Genomic DNA, 20268 nt, shown 5'->3' with positions numbered 1-20268 from the left:
TTTTGCTTTTTATGGGATTTTTTAAATTGCAATTCGGAATTTTACGGGATTTCGGGATTACATAAATTTAGTTATTTTAAACATAAAAATCTTAAATCTTCATGTTTGTAAAGAACATTGTTTAATCTTGCGGAAACAGAAGATAAATTTAAATTAAAGTAATGCAATTAATTCGAATTCTTAAATAAAAACTTTTAGAATATAAATTAAAATATAAAGAAATTTAGTTAGTACATACATACTTACTAAATAAAAATAAATATCACGTTTAATCCTTCGAATATCAAAAATAAACCTTTTCTTTGGAAAATGTTATCTACATTCGGAACTATTTAATTTACCTTTATCACTCAGATTTGGAGAAAGCTTGAAATGCAAAACCTTCTAGTTATCATTTAAAAAATTAATTTTATATTTGACTGTGCCGAAATAAAATAAATATTCCGGTATGTGATAGAATTCGAACGATTTGAAATCAATCGATTTGAAAAGGTATTTTCTTGCAAAATACTAAGCAGACAACAAAATACTTTCCATTTAAGAGAATCAAATTAAAAAAATATGATAATTTGTATTAAAAGCCGCAGAAATTTAATATTACACAATTTGTGTATTATTTTTATACCCACCATAAAAAAAGATGGGGGTATATTGATTTTGTCACTCCGTTCGTAACACATCGAAATATTGGTCGTAGACCCAGAAAAGTATATATATTCTGGATCCTTATTAAATTCTAAGACATTCTAGCAATGTCCGTCCGTCTGTCTGTTGAAAGCACGATAGGGTTCGAAAAGAAAGAGCTAGAGAGCTAAAATTTTTCACAAATATTTCTTATAGGTAAGGTTTGTTTGGTATTGCAAATGGGCAATATCGGTCCACGATTTCACATAGCCCCCATACAAGTGGCCCCCGAAAAACAGCTTTAACAGTCATAACTATTTTAAAAATACGAGTATAGCGATGAAATTCAACATAAATATGTTTTATATGCAACAAAATCTCTCTACCAAATTTTATGAGGATCGGTTCATAATTTACCCTACCCCCATATAAGTCCCCTTTAGAAAATGACATTAATACTCATTAGCGGCTTACAAATACGAATATAGCGAAGAAATTCGACATAAATAAGTTTTATATAAGCCAAAATCTTTCTACCACATTTTATGGGGATCGGTCCATAATCGACCCTGTCCCCATATAAAATCCCCTTCAGAAAATGGCTTCAACGCTCATTGCTGGCTTAAAAATACGAGTACAGCGATAAAATTCGACATAAATAAGTTTTATATAAGCCAAAATCACTTTACTAAATTTTATCGGGATCGGTCCATAATTGTCCATAAGGTCCCCTTCAGATAATGACTTTAACGCTCATTACTGACTTAAAAATACGAGTACAGTGATGAAATTCGATTTATATATATAAAATTTCTTTACCAAATTTTATGTGAATCGGTTCATAATTGAACTTACCCCTCACATAAGGTCCCTACCAAAAAATGATTTAAACGCTCATTACTAACTTAAAAACACGAGTATAGCGGAGAAATTTGACATAAGCAACTTTTATATTTATTTATTTTTTTATTTATTTATTTTACAATATTCAATAACCTAGCCTATAGGCCATATGCGGAATGGGTCAGTAACTCACCCTACCCCCATTAAGGTCCCCTTAAAAATATGAGTACAGCGATGAAATTTGACAAAAAAAGGTTTCATACAAGCTAAAATGTCTCTATAATTTTTTTTTTGAGAATTGCTCCATAATTGAACCTACCCCCCATTTAAGGTCCTTTTCAAGAAATGATTTTAACACTCATTACTTTTAGACAAGGATGTGCATAAAGTTTAGATTGCGACAACGAATTGTTGCAATGTTGACAAAGTTGCGTGGTCTACATTACATGTTCTTGTTGTTCTATGTATGTATATACTTGACAATGGATGTTATTGAAAAATTTTGTGTCAATACCAGGCGTGTATATCTTTTTCCTCTGTGTACCCTTATATAAAATCCCCTTCAGGTAATTACTTTTATGCTTATGACTGAATGAAAAATACGAGAACAGCAATGAAATTCGAAACTATTAAGTGTTATACGACTCGAAATCTTTCTACCAAATTTCACGACAAACAGTCCATAATTGACCCTACCTCCAATATATGTTCATTGTTAAAAAATTGGACAAAAATATTTTATTTTTAAAAATTAATATTTTGTTAATTCGAAGATCACATACATAATTGACCTTAGTCTGATCTATAAATGTTTCTGAAGTAATTTTCTTATGGACCGATCCCCAATACATTTGGTAGAGAGATTTTAACTCGTATAAAGCATATGTGTGTCGAATTTCATCACTTTTCTGATATCTTTACGCGAGTAATGAGCTTTAAAGTCATTTTCTGATGGGGAGCTTATATGGGTGTCAATCATATGCAGATTCTCATAAAAGTCAGCAGAGAGATTCTGGCTCATAAGATACCTACTTATGTCGAATTGCAACTCTATACTCGTAGAGGAGATCTTATAGGGGGTAAAGTCAATATGGAGGTAGGGTCAATTATGGACCGATTGGATTATATGAAACTTATGTGTGTTGAATTTCATCACTTTACTCATATTTTGAGCGTTAAAGTCATTTTCTGAAGGGGACCTTACATGTGGGTAGGGTCAATTATCGAACGATCAACATACAATTTGGTAGAGAGATTTTGGATCATAAGAGACTTACTTATGTCAAATTTCATAGTTATACTAGTATTTTTAAGCCAGTAATGAGCGTTAAAGTCATTTTCTCAAGGAGACCTTATATGGGGGGTAGGGTCAATTATGGACCGATCCTCATAAAATTTGGTAGGGAGATTTTGGATCACATGAAACTTATTTATGTCGAATTTCATCGCTATACTCGTACTTTTAAAATAGATATGTCCGTTAAAGCTGTTTTCGGGGGTCCACTTGTATGGGGGCTATCTGAAAACGTGGACCGATATTGCCCATTTTTCAATACCAAACAAACCTTACCTATAGAGAATATTTGTGGAAAGTTTCAATCCTCTACATAGTTCTGTTCGGACTTTCAACGGACGGACAGACATGGCTAGATCGTCTTAGAATTTAATAAGGACCCAGAAGATATATACTTTTGTGGGTCTATGACCAATATTTCGATGTGTTACAAACGGATTGACAAAATCAATCTTTTTTGATGGTGGGTATAAAAACCTCAAAAAAGGACCTTTTGATCCATTGATACACCTCGCCAAATATTGACACCAGGACAAACATTTTAAGAAACTTATAATCAAATTTTAGCTGAGAACATCGCACCATATTTTTCCTCCATACAAACGGGGACACCCTAATATACATACATGAAAAAACAAATTTCTGGCAAACATTTAAAACTTTGACGCAGTGTAACTCATAGTATTCTTGACCGATCTTGTTAAAACTACTATCCAATAGGACTAACATTGGGCAAATCATCATGCCGATTGGAAGACATCAGTTTCGGAAGTTGGGTCATGTAATCCAACCGAGCGCGTCCCCGGGTGGCGGATAGGGGGTGGTGATGGACCATTTGTCCTCCCCAAGTTTTAGTTTGACTCAAGCTGAGGGAGGGCAGATTGTCCACCACCTGGGAATATTATATTCCCCGCGGACCAAAAAACTGGAAAAAAAACAACATGGAAAATAAAAATACAAAGATGAATGTTACGGTGCAAGGCCTAAATAACCCAGTACCGGCATAGCTAAACTACCTATTACTAAGAAAAGACTATCTGGAGCACAGAGGAGGAAGTTTAAAAAGATGCTTCAGGAAATCATAGTTAGTTACTCCAACGACACTCCAAAGGAGAAATCGGACTCTCTCACAAGATCTGAGGCAAAGAGGATCAGGTCTCCCGAAGATTTGACAACTGAGAAATAACCTAAGAAGAAAAAGAGCTCCCCGTCTTCTAATACACAGTCGAAGCCAAGTCATACTTCACTCAAAGGAACCTCAAGTCAGAATCCTGAGAGTGAAAACGCCAAGATAGATATTTCGAAGAAGACCACGTCGGCGAAATCAACCTCGAAGGTACGAGTATCTCAACAGAAGCCCCGAAAAGCGAGGAAAGAGAGGCTAGACAGAGGAAAAGGAAAAGAGCCGCCATCTTACGCCAAAGTTGCCAGAAGAAGACACCGGGACGATCTCTGCTATGCAGTTTACGATGCCGGTAATCCGACAGGCAAAATTCCAATAGACCAACAGAGTAAAGTAGAAGATCTGGTGAACAATAAGATAGTGGACCATGCAATCGTTTCAAAGGGCAAACAACCAATAGAGAGCGTGAGCTGCGAGTTCAGCATGGGCGTGATGTTGATGAGATTGGCATCGCAACAATGTGTTAGCACCCTAAAGAACGTGTATCCCTAAAGAAGTATCCCTCCTCCCTGGGGCGGCGCTAAGCTGGGACTGACAAAGAAAAGCGAGCTTCCGGTGCTCTTAAAGTCCACTATCTACATAAAAGGATGGGCAGTAAAGTGGCTAATGAACGTATACTGGAAATTCTTGGTGGTCAAAATGCTGAGCTGGCCGTGGAAAAATGGGACGTCTTTTACAGGAAAGAAGAACCTGAGGGAACTTTATTTGTAATAGGTATCGACCAGAAATCTATGGCTAGTCTTGCCAAGAATAAAGATAGGGCTTACTTCGCCTCTAAAGCTGTCATATTCAAAATTGGGAAGGTGCCGATTGGAAGGGCTGTACAACAAGCCTCGAAAAGGACATTAAAATACCTAAGACCACAGCATCAGTAGCAACTACTGATAACGTTAAGGAGTCAAATCCTAAAAGCGAGGAAGATACCACTAACTCGCCAAAAGAAGGTGCAGCTGCCCTTCCAAAATTGGGGCGGCGCCGATTGAAAGAGATGTCAAAACCGGCCCCGATAAGGACACTAAAACACCTAAGACGGTACCCAAAGCATCATTAGCAAGTACTGATAAATTTTGAGGATTCAAATCCTAAAAGAGAGGAGGAAATCACTCGCCAGAAGACAGAACAGCAGTGCTGTACAGAATTGGGAAAGTGTCGATTAAATAATCGATAAGAACACTGCAGTGCATCAATAGTCACTTCAGGTTAACCTGCCCTTCGATTCTCCGACACAACCACCAACGTCGGAGCTGATGAAACTGGTCGAAAAGGCACAAAGGAAAAACAAGAAAATTGTAATAGGTTGAGATGCCAACTCCCACCATGTAGCTTGGAGTAGTACAAACACCATTCACAGGGGATAAGCCCTTATGGGTTTCCTTAATACTAAAGACTTGATCACATCGAACTTAGGTAATAAAGCTACCTTCGTCAATAGAATCAGAGATGAAGTATTAGATATAACTATATGTTCAGTAGAGATTATAAACGAAATTCAGGATTGGAGAGTTTCGGACGAGCACTCCTTTTCTGACCATCAGTACATAAGATTTAAAATACTACGGCCGCCACCAAAGCCGATAAAGTTTCGGAATAAGTCTAAAAGTAATTGGACAATGTTCGATTCCTTACTAAAGAACCGTTTCAGGACACTTTTCAATGTCGAAATAAAGAGGACATAGACGCCAAAGTAGAAATGCTCACAAGTGCCTTGGTTGAATCGTTCGAGGACAACTGCCCTTTGCGAGACCGGATATCTGCCCAGGAGAAATCCTCGGTAACTGGGGAGATCCGGAACCTTGGTAAGACTCTTCGCAAACTATTTAACCGGGCACGGCGTAAAAAGACAGCAGTATACTGGGATGAGTATCGTAGTAAACTTGGAGAATATAAGAAAACTGTTCGTAAAGCCAAACGAGACTCCTGGAAACTTTTCTGTGAACAGGTAGACAGCGTAAATGACGTATCGAAGATAAAAAAATTCCTATCCAAAACTCATGTCCAACCGGAATCTATGGTCGATGATACGGGCAGGAGGCTGGAGGATGGGAATGGGACAATGAAACTCCTAATGGACTCTCATTTTCCACCCGGTATATCGAATAACATAGATGAACCGATATTGGAGGAAGGGGAGGCTAACACGGAATTTGTAATTACATCTGATATGGTTAAAGGGGCAATCAAGAGCTTCGCTCCCAATAAAGCTGCAGGGCCAGATGGCATTTTCCCGGCACTCTTACATATGGAGGCGGAACTGGTTTCCGTACATCTGTCTCATTAATTCACTACATGCTAGAAATTCTCATATAATCCCAGTAAATGACAGGATGCAAGGGTAATATTTATACCTAAACCAGGGAAACCTACATCTAAGTCTTATCGACCAATAAATCTTACGTCCTTCCTACTTAAAACCTTGGAACGGATAGTTGATAGTATGGTTAAAAGCAGTATACCCGACAAAGACCTAAAATTTAAGCAGCATGCTTATGTAAAGGGACGATCGGTGGAAACCGCTTTAAACGAAGTTGTCCACTACATAGGTGCATCCTTTGATAGCAAACTATATACACTGGCGGAATGAAATGACATCGAAGGCGCCTTCAATAACGTGCACACTGATACTCTTATCCAATCCCTAGACCAGTTTTATATTGACCGGGTACTGGATCAACCACATGCTAAGGAACAGATGGATAAGCTGTGAGATGTACGATATAACTATCAGGAAAAAGGTATTTCGCGGTATACAACAGGGTGGCATTTTGTCACCTTTACTCTGGGTTACCACGATTAATAGCCTCCTAAGGACCCTAACCGAGAAAGGACTTAGACCTGTCTGCTATGCAGACGATGTCGTAATACTTTTAAAGGGAAAGGATCCAAATTACTTGTGTAGAAGAGCTGAGGAGGCTCTGAATACGGCCTTGAGCTAGGCTCAGCCGAGAGGCCTGAATGTTAACCCGGCAAAAACGGAAATCTGTGTTTTCACAAGAAAGACAAAAATTTCTACGTTTAATGAACCTTGCTACCTGTGCAAGAAGATACCAGTGGCAGTACTTTGGTGTAATCCTCGACCGGAAATTAAAATGGAGACACCACATAGAGGATAGGATCAACAAGGCACATCGGTGCTGGGCGATATGTAGGAGAACTATAGGCATGAAATGGGGTCTCAGTCCTACTATGACTTTATAAAAATGTAATTAGACCAATTCTAGCTTATTCTTCAATAATCTGGTGTACTGCTTTATACAAAAAGTGCAATATCAAACTACCACAGGGAGTTCAGCGCACATGCTGCTTGGGTATAACTGGTGCCATGTATACTACGTTGCTAGATATTCCACCCATTGAAACATATTTAAGATATGAGGCGGCGCTTACAGCCGAACGGCTCTTTACTTTAGACGAACTGGCCAAAAGCGTTTATAGGATACGTCATCAATATATACTGGACACATTGGAAGGTTGTTACACGGATGGCTCTAAATTGGGGAACAAAGTGGGGCTGGGGTTCTATATTGAAGACCCAGAAGCAGAAATGTACCACCGTTTACCAAATCATAACACAAGCTTCCAGGCAGAAGTACGAGAACTAACGGAATGCGTAAATTGGATTAGAATAAACATGGCGCCCACAGCGCTTAATATATTTACCGACAGCCAGAAGGCAATTAGGGCGATATCAGGCGATAGAACTAAATCTAGGACCGTATTGGATTGTAAGAAAGCTTTAACTGAATACTCTCCCAGAGGTAAGGTTCACATCATATGTGTACCAGCCCACTCGGGAGTAGTAACGAAAGGGCGAATGTAATAGCTTTAAAGGGAAGGGAGCTCGAGGCAGTTAACCTGACAAACGCGAAACCATTCGACGCAATAAAAGCTAAACTAAAAATGTGGATGAGAGAATCCCATAAGGCCTCTTGGAATAATGAAACAGTGAGTAGAATCACGAAGATCCTATGGGGTAACCCTGATAAGAGCAAGACGAAAAATCTCCTCAAAATGAGCAAGTCTGAACTTAGTATGATGGTACATATTCTGAGTGGACACACAGGATTACGAGCACATCTCTGCAAAATTGAACGTGCGGATTTAGACGAATGTAGAACATGTGGAGAGGACAGTGAAACTCTGGTGCACTTTCTTTGCCACTGCCAGGCATCCGTCGAATTTATATCCAAGTATCTTGGAAGTGATGTTATTCCGGAAATAACATTCCTGACTAACACTGATTGGAAGATTCTTAGGAATTACTTTCAGGAAATTGAGTTTCTGAACACTGAAAAATAATTTATTCAGTTCCCCTTTTTTCATGATAAGGAGCGCACAACAGGCCCGATAGTGGCCTAGGTGTATTTCTTCGGATTTGATACATCCTCCTATCAACCTACCTACCTAAATATACAAAATTGATTAATATTCTCACATATGTACCTTAAACTATTCTGGAATTAGGTCCAAATTCGTGTAAAAAGTTTAGTACTTTTTTAACATAACATTTCTTGAGCAATTAAACGCAGATTTTGTATCGTTTAAATTTTATCTTTGATATGCAAATTTAAACACTATGTATTTTGAAAATTTACTCCTGATTCAATAAAAATCTGTAATAGTTAACTTTTTGGTACTTTTTTTACCTAAAAGCCCAGAATAATTTAAAAATATTAAATTTCTATAAAAGTGTTCACATTTTATTCTTTTATATTTTTTTTGTAATATAATTTTCGCATTTTATATATATAATATAAAGAAAGTGTTTTTATACCGTACACCACTATAGTGGGAAGGGTATTATGCGTTTGTGCTAACGCATTAAAATATTAGTACCGATTTTCCGATGTCCGTCCGACCGTCCGTGTGTCCATGTTATCAAAGTACTGGTCGCAATTTTCAAGACAATTTGATGAAGTTTGGAATACACGTTTGTTTTGACCCAAGAACGACGCCTATTGAAAATGGTTAAAATCGGTACATTATTTCACCTATGGGCTTTTGAGCTCATAAATACACTCAAACCTCGTTTTGTGCGACTAATTCGTTTCGCACCAAACGATACACTAGCTCACATTTTCAAATGATTCCCTTAAAAGTCAAACAAAATCGCATATAATTCGCATAAAACTAGGTTTAAGTGTATGTATAATATAAATGTATCTCGATGAAAGTTTGCACAAGTAAGTTTTATACAAGCCTTGATGACCTTGCCGACTTTCGAAACGATCGGACTTCATTTGACCCTAGGCCCATACAAAGCCCCCTTCAGAAAGTGACTTGAATATCCGCAATTCATTTATTAGCACTATCATTGCAATGAAATTTAGCTCAGACAAATATTATATAAATTCAAATCTATCCAGCCCATTTTATCGGGAACGGTCCACATCCCTCATATAAAGCCTCTTTTAGAAAAAAAGTTATTCGTCAATAAATTGCTTAAATAAATCGGAATCAAGGTACATAATATTCAATTTTTAACATTTAATATTCATAACTGGTGTAGGGTATCATATGGTCGGCCACGCCCGACTATACTTTCTTACTTGTTTATGTATACATTAATTTTTAAATATACATACATTAACTTTACTGTTAATAGTACGTATTTTTTAATCGGTTAATTGAATGAAATTATTCGGTCATATTATTTTAAGTCAGGATGGAGAATGATGAATCTTTGTCCGTCCCTCAATGTTAACGTTTTGGATATAATTTGATGAAATTTCTTGTCCAGGAAATGGGTACATGGTATCACATAGCAACCATAAAAATATTACGACGATATTGTACTTTGTAAATATGTATGTTAAATTTAAAGCAGTCATGATACAATTTGTTATATTTTAATAAATCCTGTCTTAATGAAATTCAGGACAGTTATATGTAAATATGTTCCAAAACATTCGTAGAATATCAAATTTGAATACAAATTTTAAATTGTAAAGATACTTTGAGAGTATCAAAAAGACTCGGGAGTATCATGGTACTTTTGAACATCAATAGGATCAAAAAAAGTACCATCGTACCAATTTTTCCATCCCTGTTTCAAGTAATGTGAATAAAAATTCATCGACGTTTAATTTTTAAGCTTAACTGCCAAAGAAATATTTGAGGAAAAAGATCGGTTTTATAAAATTTTAAAAATATAAGATTTACCATATTCGTTCTAAATTGGTAAAATTTAATTATTTATTTAATTGATTCGACTTAAGTAAAATTTATACATACACTAGATATACCTAGTGTGCTCTGCTACCCTCAAAACAATATAAATAAAACAACATATACGATATTCGTCTACCTTGTGTTAAAAAGAGTCTTGACAGAATCGTCTACGATGCGATAAACAGAGTCTTTATACAATCGTCTTAATGAATCTTTTACGATGTGATCATCAATCTTTTTGGTTCGGTCACCAGCATGAACAAAGTGTTGTTGTAATACCTTATTTATTCCTCCATCATCAGCTTTAGGAAATTTTAAAAGAAAATAATTAAAATTCAATAAATGCGTATCATAAAAAAACTTACTTGTTGTAAATTTCGTTATATTTGCCAACTTAATTTTGCAACCACATCATCGCTCAATTGCATCCCTGACAAACGAGTTGGAGCTTTATCACCCACTTTATCAATAACGCATTTCTGTAAAAATTATGATATGAATACTTCTTTATGTAATTCTCTTTTGGTGTACCTTTTAAAGTCCTTACATTTTTAATATCAGTTTCTCTAAGAATTACCAATAACTCGTTGACCACAGTTGTAGTTAACCCGTGTTTTACTGTCCAAAATCTTTCACACTTTCATTACTCGGACAATTCACTTCTTCCATCATCACAATAGGATGTTTCACTGTCTTTAACTTGTTTTTTGGATGATTCCACTTCATTTTAAGCAGACTCATAATTTTTTGCGTCTCATTTGCTTTTCAATCATATTGCTTTATTTGATAGCATTATACATAAATTTATTTTTTGGTTTCTAATAGAACACTTTATATTAATACACTTGGTATTTAAAAAAAAAAACTTTATTAAAAATTAAATTCAAAAACCACTTTTATTCTTACTTGCCTCGATACTGATTACACTGTGCAACAAGAAAATCTTTCCCGAATGAGACCAAGGGGAAATTAAAGTAGACCATCAGTTGACTAAAAGCTCGAGTTTTTAATTTATAGGCTTTTAAAGTTTTGTAATTTTGTGAAAAAATTTCCCATATATGTATTTTATATGTATGTAATCCAATGAAATAAGTCAATATATAAATTACTCAATTACTTAAGTTTTAGATATTTAAATTTATTAATCTTTATACTTTGTGGGCTTTAAATTCCTTTCTATTTTAATAGTTGTTGGTAAATACTCTACTAGAAATGTTCAAATTTTATTTGATTTTTTAAAAAATAAAATGAAAATTTTTAAAATTTGTACGGAAGTAAAGTGGATTAATTTACTAAAATTAGATTTTCTATGGATCCCTTTATGGTCCAACTCTGATTTTTTTATATCTTGTTATTATAATCAAATTTTAGCAAAGAAATAATGAAAGTGGGAGATACCGTTTTTAAGATACCCTTGACTCAAGGACATTTTTTGATATAATTATCATAATTTTAAAACCTTAATATTTCAAATAAAGTATTGTCATACTACAACACACAGGCATTAATTAAAGTCCAAAATGATTAAAATCGGATAAATATGTTAGAATATATACAATATCAAATTTAATCCTTTTTAGAAAAACTGTTAAAATTATGAACTTTGAACCTCGATAAAATCATAATCGTAATGAATTTGGAAATTTTGGAGAACTTAACATTTTTGTATGTATGATAAGAATTTGTGTACCGAATTTCTTCAAAATAAGAGAGGGTCATGCTCAAAATTTTTTGATATTACGTATGAGAAAATTTAACTGAAAAAAGCTAAGTTTAAAATGCCTATAAATTAACAATACGAGCTAACTTTTTAAAACCCTTTGGGGAATTGGGTTTATTAATTGTCTACTTAACGTTTATATGTATAACGGTAAAATTCGTCCAACTATCTCCAAAATCGTAATCGGCGATTGTAGTGTAATATAAATAAACCGGTTTGACAATAATAGGCATCATTTGGAAGAGTAAAATACGATCGATGACTAACAACAATCCTCCGATGCTCGTTAAAATGCATGAGCGACGATACATTCGTTCAACAATCGCCAAAACTACTCGCAGAAGTATTTATTTTATATGGGATATGCCACGACCACTTTTGTTAGACCGCCAAAATATTTAAACAAAAGTTGCTTGTTGTAGTTTATTTTATTATACTCTTCCAGATATACAGATTTTAGTATTTACTTTATATGTCAGGGGGCGTGGCACATGATGGATCGCCCGTTTTTGTCAAAATATTCATATGGAACCTTAAGACATTCGTGTTGAGCGTTGAGTACCATACAAATTTTATGAAAACAAAAACTAGTTACAAGTAAAGCAACGCTTATGGCCTTTATTTAGGTAAGACCGTAAGCTAAAAGCTTCAAAAATATTAGACCAGCTTATTTTTTATCATTTAGTTTAAATTGGCGAAAATAATTGTTTGTAAGTTGGGTGATTTCAAAAAATTTCGAACAAAAAACTAGGATTTTGAACATGACCCTCTCCGATTTCGATGAAATTCGGTACACACATTCTTCGTGTTGCTAAATCCGTTACGGTTTACATTTTATCGAGGTTCAAAGTTCATATTTTTAAGACTTCTTTCAACAAGCATTAAATTTGACTATCTATCTAAACTATCTATCCAATTTTAAGCGTTTTAGTCCCTAATTAAAACCTATATTTTTTAGTTTAATATAACTATTATTAAAATATTAAAGTTTTAATACAAGGATAATTATATTCAAAAATGTCCTTGAGTGAAGGCTATTTCAAAAATGTTACACTCCTTCCTTATTGTGTATTCCTTCAAAAGTAGCTTATGAGAAAAATCAGAGTTGCACAATGAGGGAATCTCAAGTTCATCAAAACTAAAATTATAAATTTAGAAATTTTTATGGAAATGAGCAGGATTATTTTAATAAACATTGATTTACTTGAGATCCGCTCATTGTTCCATTTTAAAATGTTTATATTTTATTAAGAACACTATAAGCTTTATTTGGTGAAAGAAAAAAGAATCAAAATCGAAAAGGGTAGTGTACAAAACCTGTTCGAAAATTTTTGAAATGTCAAAGTATTGGTTCTGGTTGGTATACCAACATTTGAATATTTGGAAAAGTGATTCACTAAAAATTGAGAAAGACTAAACAAAAATATATTTACAAAAAAATATTCATTGACTTAGAACAAAAAGTAATAATTTTCCCAGTTTTTTCCCTGTGCAGTTTGAATTTGAAATTTTGAGTATACAAAATACAAATTCATACACAAATATGTATGTACTATGTCCTAATGTACTAGCTCCTAAACATCCCAGTAAAAACATGGTAATGACTTATTCTTACTCAACAACTTACTTTTTAATGGCATTTGTCCCTTTTAAACCCATGTTTGTATAAAATATATAGCCAATTGGCGTTTCTAATATATATATTTTATATCTAAAATTCATGAAATCGGAGTGTTTGCATACAAATAACATTCCTCCCGTTATTTTCCGCTAAAGGTCCCTTTCGGAAGAAATTCAAAAATGTGTTTCTTGTAATTTTGTAAAGCTACAATTCAAGTTTCTTTAAGTTAGAACAACATTTACAAAAGGTAATACCAAAAGTACAAAACATTCTTACTTCTCGTGTACTTACATATTTCTTAAATTCCATAAATGACATCCATTGTCAAGTATATACATACATACGTACAACCACACTATGTAATATTGACAACGCAACGTTGTCAACATTGCAACAATTCGTTGTCGCAATCTAAATTTTATGCACATCCGTTGTCTAAAAGATAACAAACGTAGTAAGCTCAAAATAAGTTGTCAATAGTGAGCTTTACGTTGTCAACAGTGTGTCAGTGTTGTTGTACGTACATATGTATATACTTGACAACGGTTGTTATTGAAAAATTTGGTGTCAATTTGGTACCAGGCGTGTATATTTTTTCCCTCTGTGTACTAGAGCAACACATAATTGCCAGTTTATTCCTCTTTTATATTGAAATGCCCAAAAACAAGATATTTATTAGTCATTTGTTCCATTAAAGTATTAATGCAGCATACACAGAATTCCCCTTTTTTATCCGTCTTTGTCCCCTCAGTGTTGGCTTTCGAAATATTTAACTTTAGAACAGAAATATCAGTATTAAAGTACATACAAAGTACTAATTTTACCCATATTCCCTCTTATATTTAGTTTTTGTCACCTTCTGGTACAACTTTTGTAACGGAACTTTTCTGATACATATAAATACATATTCCCCATACATTAGAAAGCTAATCGAAAATATTTTCGACTTTTTTCCCTTCTAGTTCAAATTTCGGTCCAGCCGTTTAAAACAAACAAAAAATCAAAAAAATGTATAGTATACAAGTATATATGTATACCCAGCTAGCATTTTTTGAAAATTCAAGTCAAGACTCTTCAAAATTCAAGTCAAGACTCTTCTGCACGATTAAAATGATCATTTATGCGCTCATTTCCTGATCATTAATGATACATTCGTCGGAAGAAAGTGGTACCCTACCCGCGACTCATCTAAACGAGTCTTTTATGATTCATCTTTTAATCTTTTTTTGAGTCATTAATAAGAGTTATTTTCGAATCATATTATACAGAAAACAGTTTATGCGCGAAATGTAACTACAAAATAAATTTATAAACAACCATATTTCGACTTTATAAATATCACACAAATTGAAATACTTATATCAACTCATTTTAGGCCACACAATATTTTTTGCCAACTCTTCTAAAAGAGTATTTTCTGAACCCCTTTTCTAATCAGTTTCGACTCAGTTTTGAATCGTTTTTGAGTAAGTTTTAGGTGTAACCCAGCTAGCATTTGGAAGATTGTTGGATGATTAATTAGTAAACTAAGTCATTTTTGACTCCATTTGATGACCTAAAAGTGATTAATAAGTTGAGCGCTTAAAAAATGATTTGAAAATGATCCCGATATATGATTGAAAACTGATTATTTGAAAAACTATAAAAAATGTATAGCAATCATAAATTGATCATCCTGGTGTTTAAAATATGATGGTCTTAAAAACTTATTTTGTGATCATATTTCAAGCAGTTTCATATAGCTCATTATAAAAAGAATAAGAATTAAACCTATAGTGTATACCTATCCTGGTGTTTAAAATATGATGGTCTTGAAAACTTATTTTGTGATCATATTTCAAGTAGTTTCATATAGCTCATTATATAAAGAATAAGAATTAAACCTATAGTGTATGTGTATCAACATAGCTTCAGCAGAATTTTCTTACGAAAACTATAAAAACCGTCGCATACATGTATAATATATACATACATGTATAATATATACATACATGTATAATATATATGTACATGTATGTATGTATGTATGTATGTATGTATGTATGTATGTATGTATGTATGTATGTATGTATGTATGTATGTATGTATGTATGTATGTATGTATGTATGTATGTATGTATGTATGTATGTATGTATGTATGTATGTATGTATGTATGTATGTATGTATGTATGTATGTATGTATGTATGTATGTATGTATGTATGTATGTATGTATGTATGTATGTATGTATGTATGTATGTATGTATGTATGTATGTATGTATGTATGTATGTATGTATGTATGTATGTATGTATGTATGTATGTATGTATGTATGTATGTATGTATGTATGTATGTATGTATGTATGTATGTATGTATGTATGTATGTATGTATGTATGTATGTATGTATGTATGTATGTATGTATGTATGTATGTATGTATGTATGTATGTATGTATGTATGTATGTATGTATGTATGTATGTATGTATGTATGTATGTATGTATGTATGTATGTATGTATGTATGTATGTATATAAGGATATTAGGATAATATAATAAGATATTAGATTTTGTACCAAAATAAAACTTACCACATCAATTAATTGAGATAATTTCAATTTTATGCAGACTTTAAGAACATCTGTTGTATTAACCACCGGTCTGACTAGTTTGTTGTAGTTACTGAGGAGATCATCATATAAACGTTTGGCATCAGGATTTCCGGCAACAGCTCCATGTACCATTAAAGCAGACAATAACCACGCTCTAATGGTTTCACCGGTCGTTGGTTTCATTTTATTTGTGTTTATGTAAAGTTAAGATTTAGATAGTGTTAAACAATGAAAAGTTTTGTTTTATGTTTATGACTGGAAATTATCATATTTAGACGGAACGATAGTTTAATCTAATCCTTGTATAGGAATTCATCCATTTATTATTACTATATAAAATAAAAAAAATGTTAAAGTTGCTACAAGCGTAATGGCAAGATCTTTCCCTTACACATATGAAAGTATGTATCGTTTGCTTAAGGGTAAACAAGTACAGATATTTGTCTTCAGTAACCCAGCAAAAATATCTTCTGTAATTGAAAAACAAATTAAATAATTCATTTCGAATAAATCTCGAGTATTTTTATCTAAAGGTTTTCTGATTAAATTCTCGTTTCAAATAACTCCTGCACACTTTTTCAGATTTTTTTAAACAGTTGGTAGCAAGGTCCTGTCAAAACATTTCTGAAACGTGTAAAATCAAATAAATAGTTATAATCAGGGAAACCAAAATATGCATGTTCTTTACGGAGCGTCGAATGGACTAATGAATAAGATATTTACACGTTTCAGACCAATTTAATTCGTTTTTTGCATCGATTTTATATTCGATATTTTTGCATATTTTACCCATAAGAGCATAATTTTGCATGATTTTACTTTAGTAGTATATTTAAGGCATATTTTTCTCTTTTAGATCATATTTTGTTGTTTTTGCTATATTTTTTAATTTCTTTTCAAAAATGTATTAATTTTTTCATGTTACTCTAGTACTAAGAACTATCTATTTTTTTGCTACATTTTCGTTCTTAACTGGTCTTTTTGAATTTTCCGGCACGCGATCTTTGAATATAACAGTCCTATATTTCCAGTATTCATTGATGACGTGTCCGGTAACTTTGGTCAATTCGCCTATAGATATGGGTACCAGGGCAGTCTATTTCGATCATAGAAGTATCCAGCAATGCTTCTAAAGCTTTGGTCGACGTAGTGCTCATGTCCACTTAAATTATTAAATTAATTATGTTACATTTTTTGCCCAAAGCATCCTGCCATCTATGTGGGGTATATGTGAATTTCAAGCATGTAGTAAAAACGAATAAATTAAAACTATCTCCGCGTCGAAAAAATACCATCCATACCTAATTTAGTATGAGGTTGCTAAACTATCCTCTTGCGAGGCACAGATCGCCTCCTCGTTTCTAGGATTTAGTCTTCTATGTTGCATGCAGAATGTCCTTCGGTGTCCTCATCGAGGGTAGTGATAACCAGTGGGCACCTTTACAATTTTATAATTTTACACTTTTTTGGTAGGTTAGCCTTGCAGTTCTGGTCGAAACCTATCACAAGAAGAGTGCTCTCAGAATCCTTTTTACAAGTTTAAATTTTGGCTGCCAAGAATTTCCATATGCTACCAGTCAGAATTTCCAATAAGATATTGTCCCATTTTTTAACGTAGGTAGTGCACTTTGAAAGCAAGGTCCCGTCTTATCCTAGCGCCGTTCTATGCAGGAGGAATACTTTCCAAGTATACACTGCTGTATACTTTTTTACTTGCTTATTCCTGCGTCTGTTTTCAATGATTAGCTCCTCGGAAGATTTGGTTCTATTTGCCTCAAAGATTTGTAACTAATTCGATATGACTCTCGGATTTTCCTCAAACTGGCCAAATATGTCTTCTGGAGCATCTTCTTCAACTTCCACCTCTATGCCCAAAATAATATTTGTTATTGGTGAATAGCAAGCTATGCTGTCATTCACCTCTTCCGCCATTTGCTCTATTTTATCTATGTTGAGATTAAGTATGATGGAGTTGTTACTATCATCTGAGGATTTAAAGTCGAACCTTCAAGTGTATTAAAATGCTGAGGTTGCTTAGAGCGCCCTTCGAGTACATCCTGCTTTTTCGCCTCTACATTTCTGGCAATGATGTAGAATTGAAGATTTGTCCGCCACGGAGGATAAGGTACCCACCTCAGTAGCAGTATTTTACTGACGATTAATGGATGACGAAGTCAATTGTCTCAACACTTTCAGTCAGTACTGGGTCAATTTGGCCCTGCATCATGGAATTAATATTCATATTTTTTTTTTTTTGCTTTAGGGGAACATTACCGCTAACACCTATGACTATATCCTCCTCCTCGGTATGAGATTGGAAAAAGTATATTTAGAATTAATTCATCCTAATTTATTATTTTCTTAGCTTATTTGAAAAAATCATTCAAAATTCGAATTAAAACTAATAAATAATCTATAATTCTTTAAAATATTTCTATTATAAAAAATTCTTTGGATTCTAATTTCATTGAATTAATAAAAAAGGAATTTAGCATTCCATAAGAATGAAAACTCCATAGAAAACTTTATGAATTATTTCTTAGATTTGATCCTTTAAATAAATTGCAAAATTTATTAAAAAATTAATTTTAATAATTAATAATAATTGATTTGTTGAGTCTCTATAATTCTTGTGTGCTAATTTGTATTGTATTTATGTATTCTCTTCAGCTATTCACACTTTGGTATTTTTTACACCATCACTGTCCGTTTCAACAAACAAAACAATTTTCGAAAATTAATTAATTAAATCGCTGATCTTAAAGTTTAACACCGATCCTTACTGTCATATTTACAGTTATTGGAATACAGGTATAAAACCCTGTGTCATTACTTTAAATGTAATATTTAAAAAAAATACATTTTACTCAAAAATATAATTTTTCCTTTACCATACTCAAAATAAGGGTGCATTTTAACGTTATAGTCCACATTTGATAGGAGACAGATGAGGTTTATGTGTACTTAAAACGGGAAGTCGCAAACATTTCACATATTATAGTATTTTTAGTTGCTTTAATGGATGTCGTATTATCAAAAACTGACAAACGTCAGTTTTTAATATGTCAAATTCGATTTCAATGGGGTCACTCAATAATAAATGGTACATGAATTAATTCGAGCTACCAATATTTTAACACTTTTATGTGTCTGAGAGCTACATACTTTTATGACATTTTCGCGTTTTCCCATATACACTTAAACGCTACACCCCATTTTCAGGTATTTCTACAATAGATTCGCAAAAAAAGCTTTTCATCGAGACACTCTAATGAACATAGATACAAACACATATCATACGTGCATACATACATATGCATATATATCTATATATATACATATATATACATATTTGTGTTAGTTTTTCCTATATAGTAGATAGTATATAAATTAAATAATCAAATTTGCACCCAACTATGGTAACGAAAAGATACGCCCTTCAACATTTAGCAATTAACATTAGAATTTATTAATTTTTATAATTGTAGACCAGGTTAGTTGTATTTTTTCAAATTGTTTTATCTCGTTTGTTTTTCTCTTCAATTTTTCCCGTCTTTAATCGATAAATTTCGAGTAATTTGATTTATATTACATATTAACTTTATTCTTTCATAACTATTTTTAACACGAAAAACTTTTATATTTTTTCCTTTATTTTATGCAATTTGAGAACGTTGAAACATTTTCTTTATGTAATTATTATACAAATTATTTTCACATATTTTATACATATACATTGATTTTTTATCACTTCTGTATTACATTTATATAACAGCACATGAATAAGAAAAGAAAAAACAATTTTGGCTGTAAACGTAAAAATTATTATCCGTTTAGCGACCAAACAAAGCAAAATTTCTCAGGAAACTGGATGTTGATGCTGATGCTGTTAAAATCTAAGCACTCTATTCGTTATATACGGATGCAATATGTGTATGTATTTGTATGTATCCTTCCAGTCAACCACAGTCAGAATACATTCTTGTACAATTTGTAACTTTCCAGTGTACACTATTGTTATTTGAAACAGAGTGTCATGAATGAAAAGTTTGATAAGGAATCCACCAACAACAAACATAAACGGCATACATACATAAATAAACATTACCTTCCTACTATGATGATACATACACACATACTGTACATAAACATTCCCAGTCCCATTACATCCCCTCCGTCTTTAGATGAACTACATAAATAAAAGCTGAATACATATATAC

General features: G+C 33.2%; 1 protein-coding gene across 4 annotated transcripts in view; it reads right to left on the bottom strand.

Moving 5' to 3' along the window:
* The window catches only part of LOC119616157 (acetylcholine receptor subunit alpha-like), a 154539-nt gene extending 134636 nt beyond the window's left edge, over window positions 1-19903 (bottom strand). For 2 of the 4 annotated variants that reach the window (XM_037972421.1, XM_037972424.1), the window contains exons 1-2: window positions 19811-19903; window positions 16028-16377 (exon numbers count right to left, since the gene is read on the bottom strand). In XM_037972421.1, coding sequence (XP_037828349.1) covers window positions 16028-16231 — 204 coding nt within the window. In that variant the 5' untranslated portion in view covers window positions 16232-16377; window positions 19811-19903. Of the gene's footprint in view, window positions 1-16027; window positions 16378-19783 lie in introns of all 4 variants that reach the window. The other 2 variants (XM_037972423.1, XM_037972422.1) reach the window with 2 other exon arrangements.
* Between the last annotated feature and the right edge of the window lie 365 nt (window positions 19904-20268).

This window comes from Lucilia sericata, unplaced genomic scaffold (assembly GCF_015586225.1).
Source record: "Lucilia sericata isolate MDLA Ls3-8-SP2 unplaced genomic scaffold, ASM1558622v1 Contig000060F_arrow, whole genome shotgun sequence".
Classification (NCBI taxonomy): Eukaryota; Metazoa; Arthropoda; class Insecta; order Diptera; family Calliphoridae; genus Lucilia; species Lucilia sericata.
The sequence above is the reverse complement of the archived record's forward strand: the minus strand, read 5'-3'. Positions and strand labels throughout refer to the sequence as shown.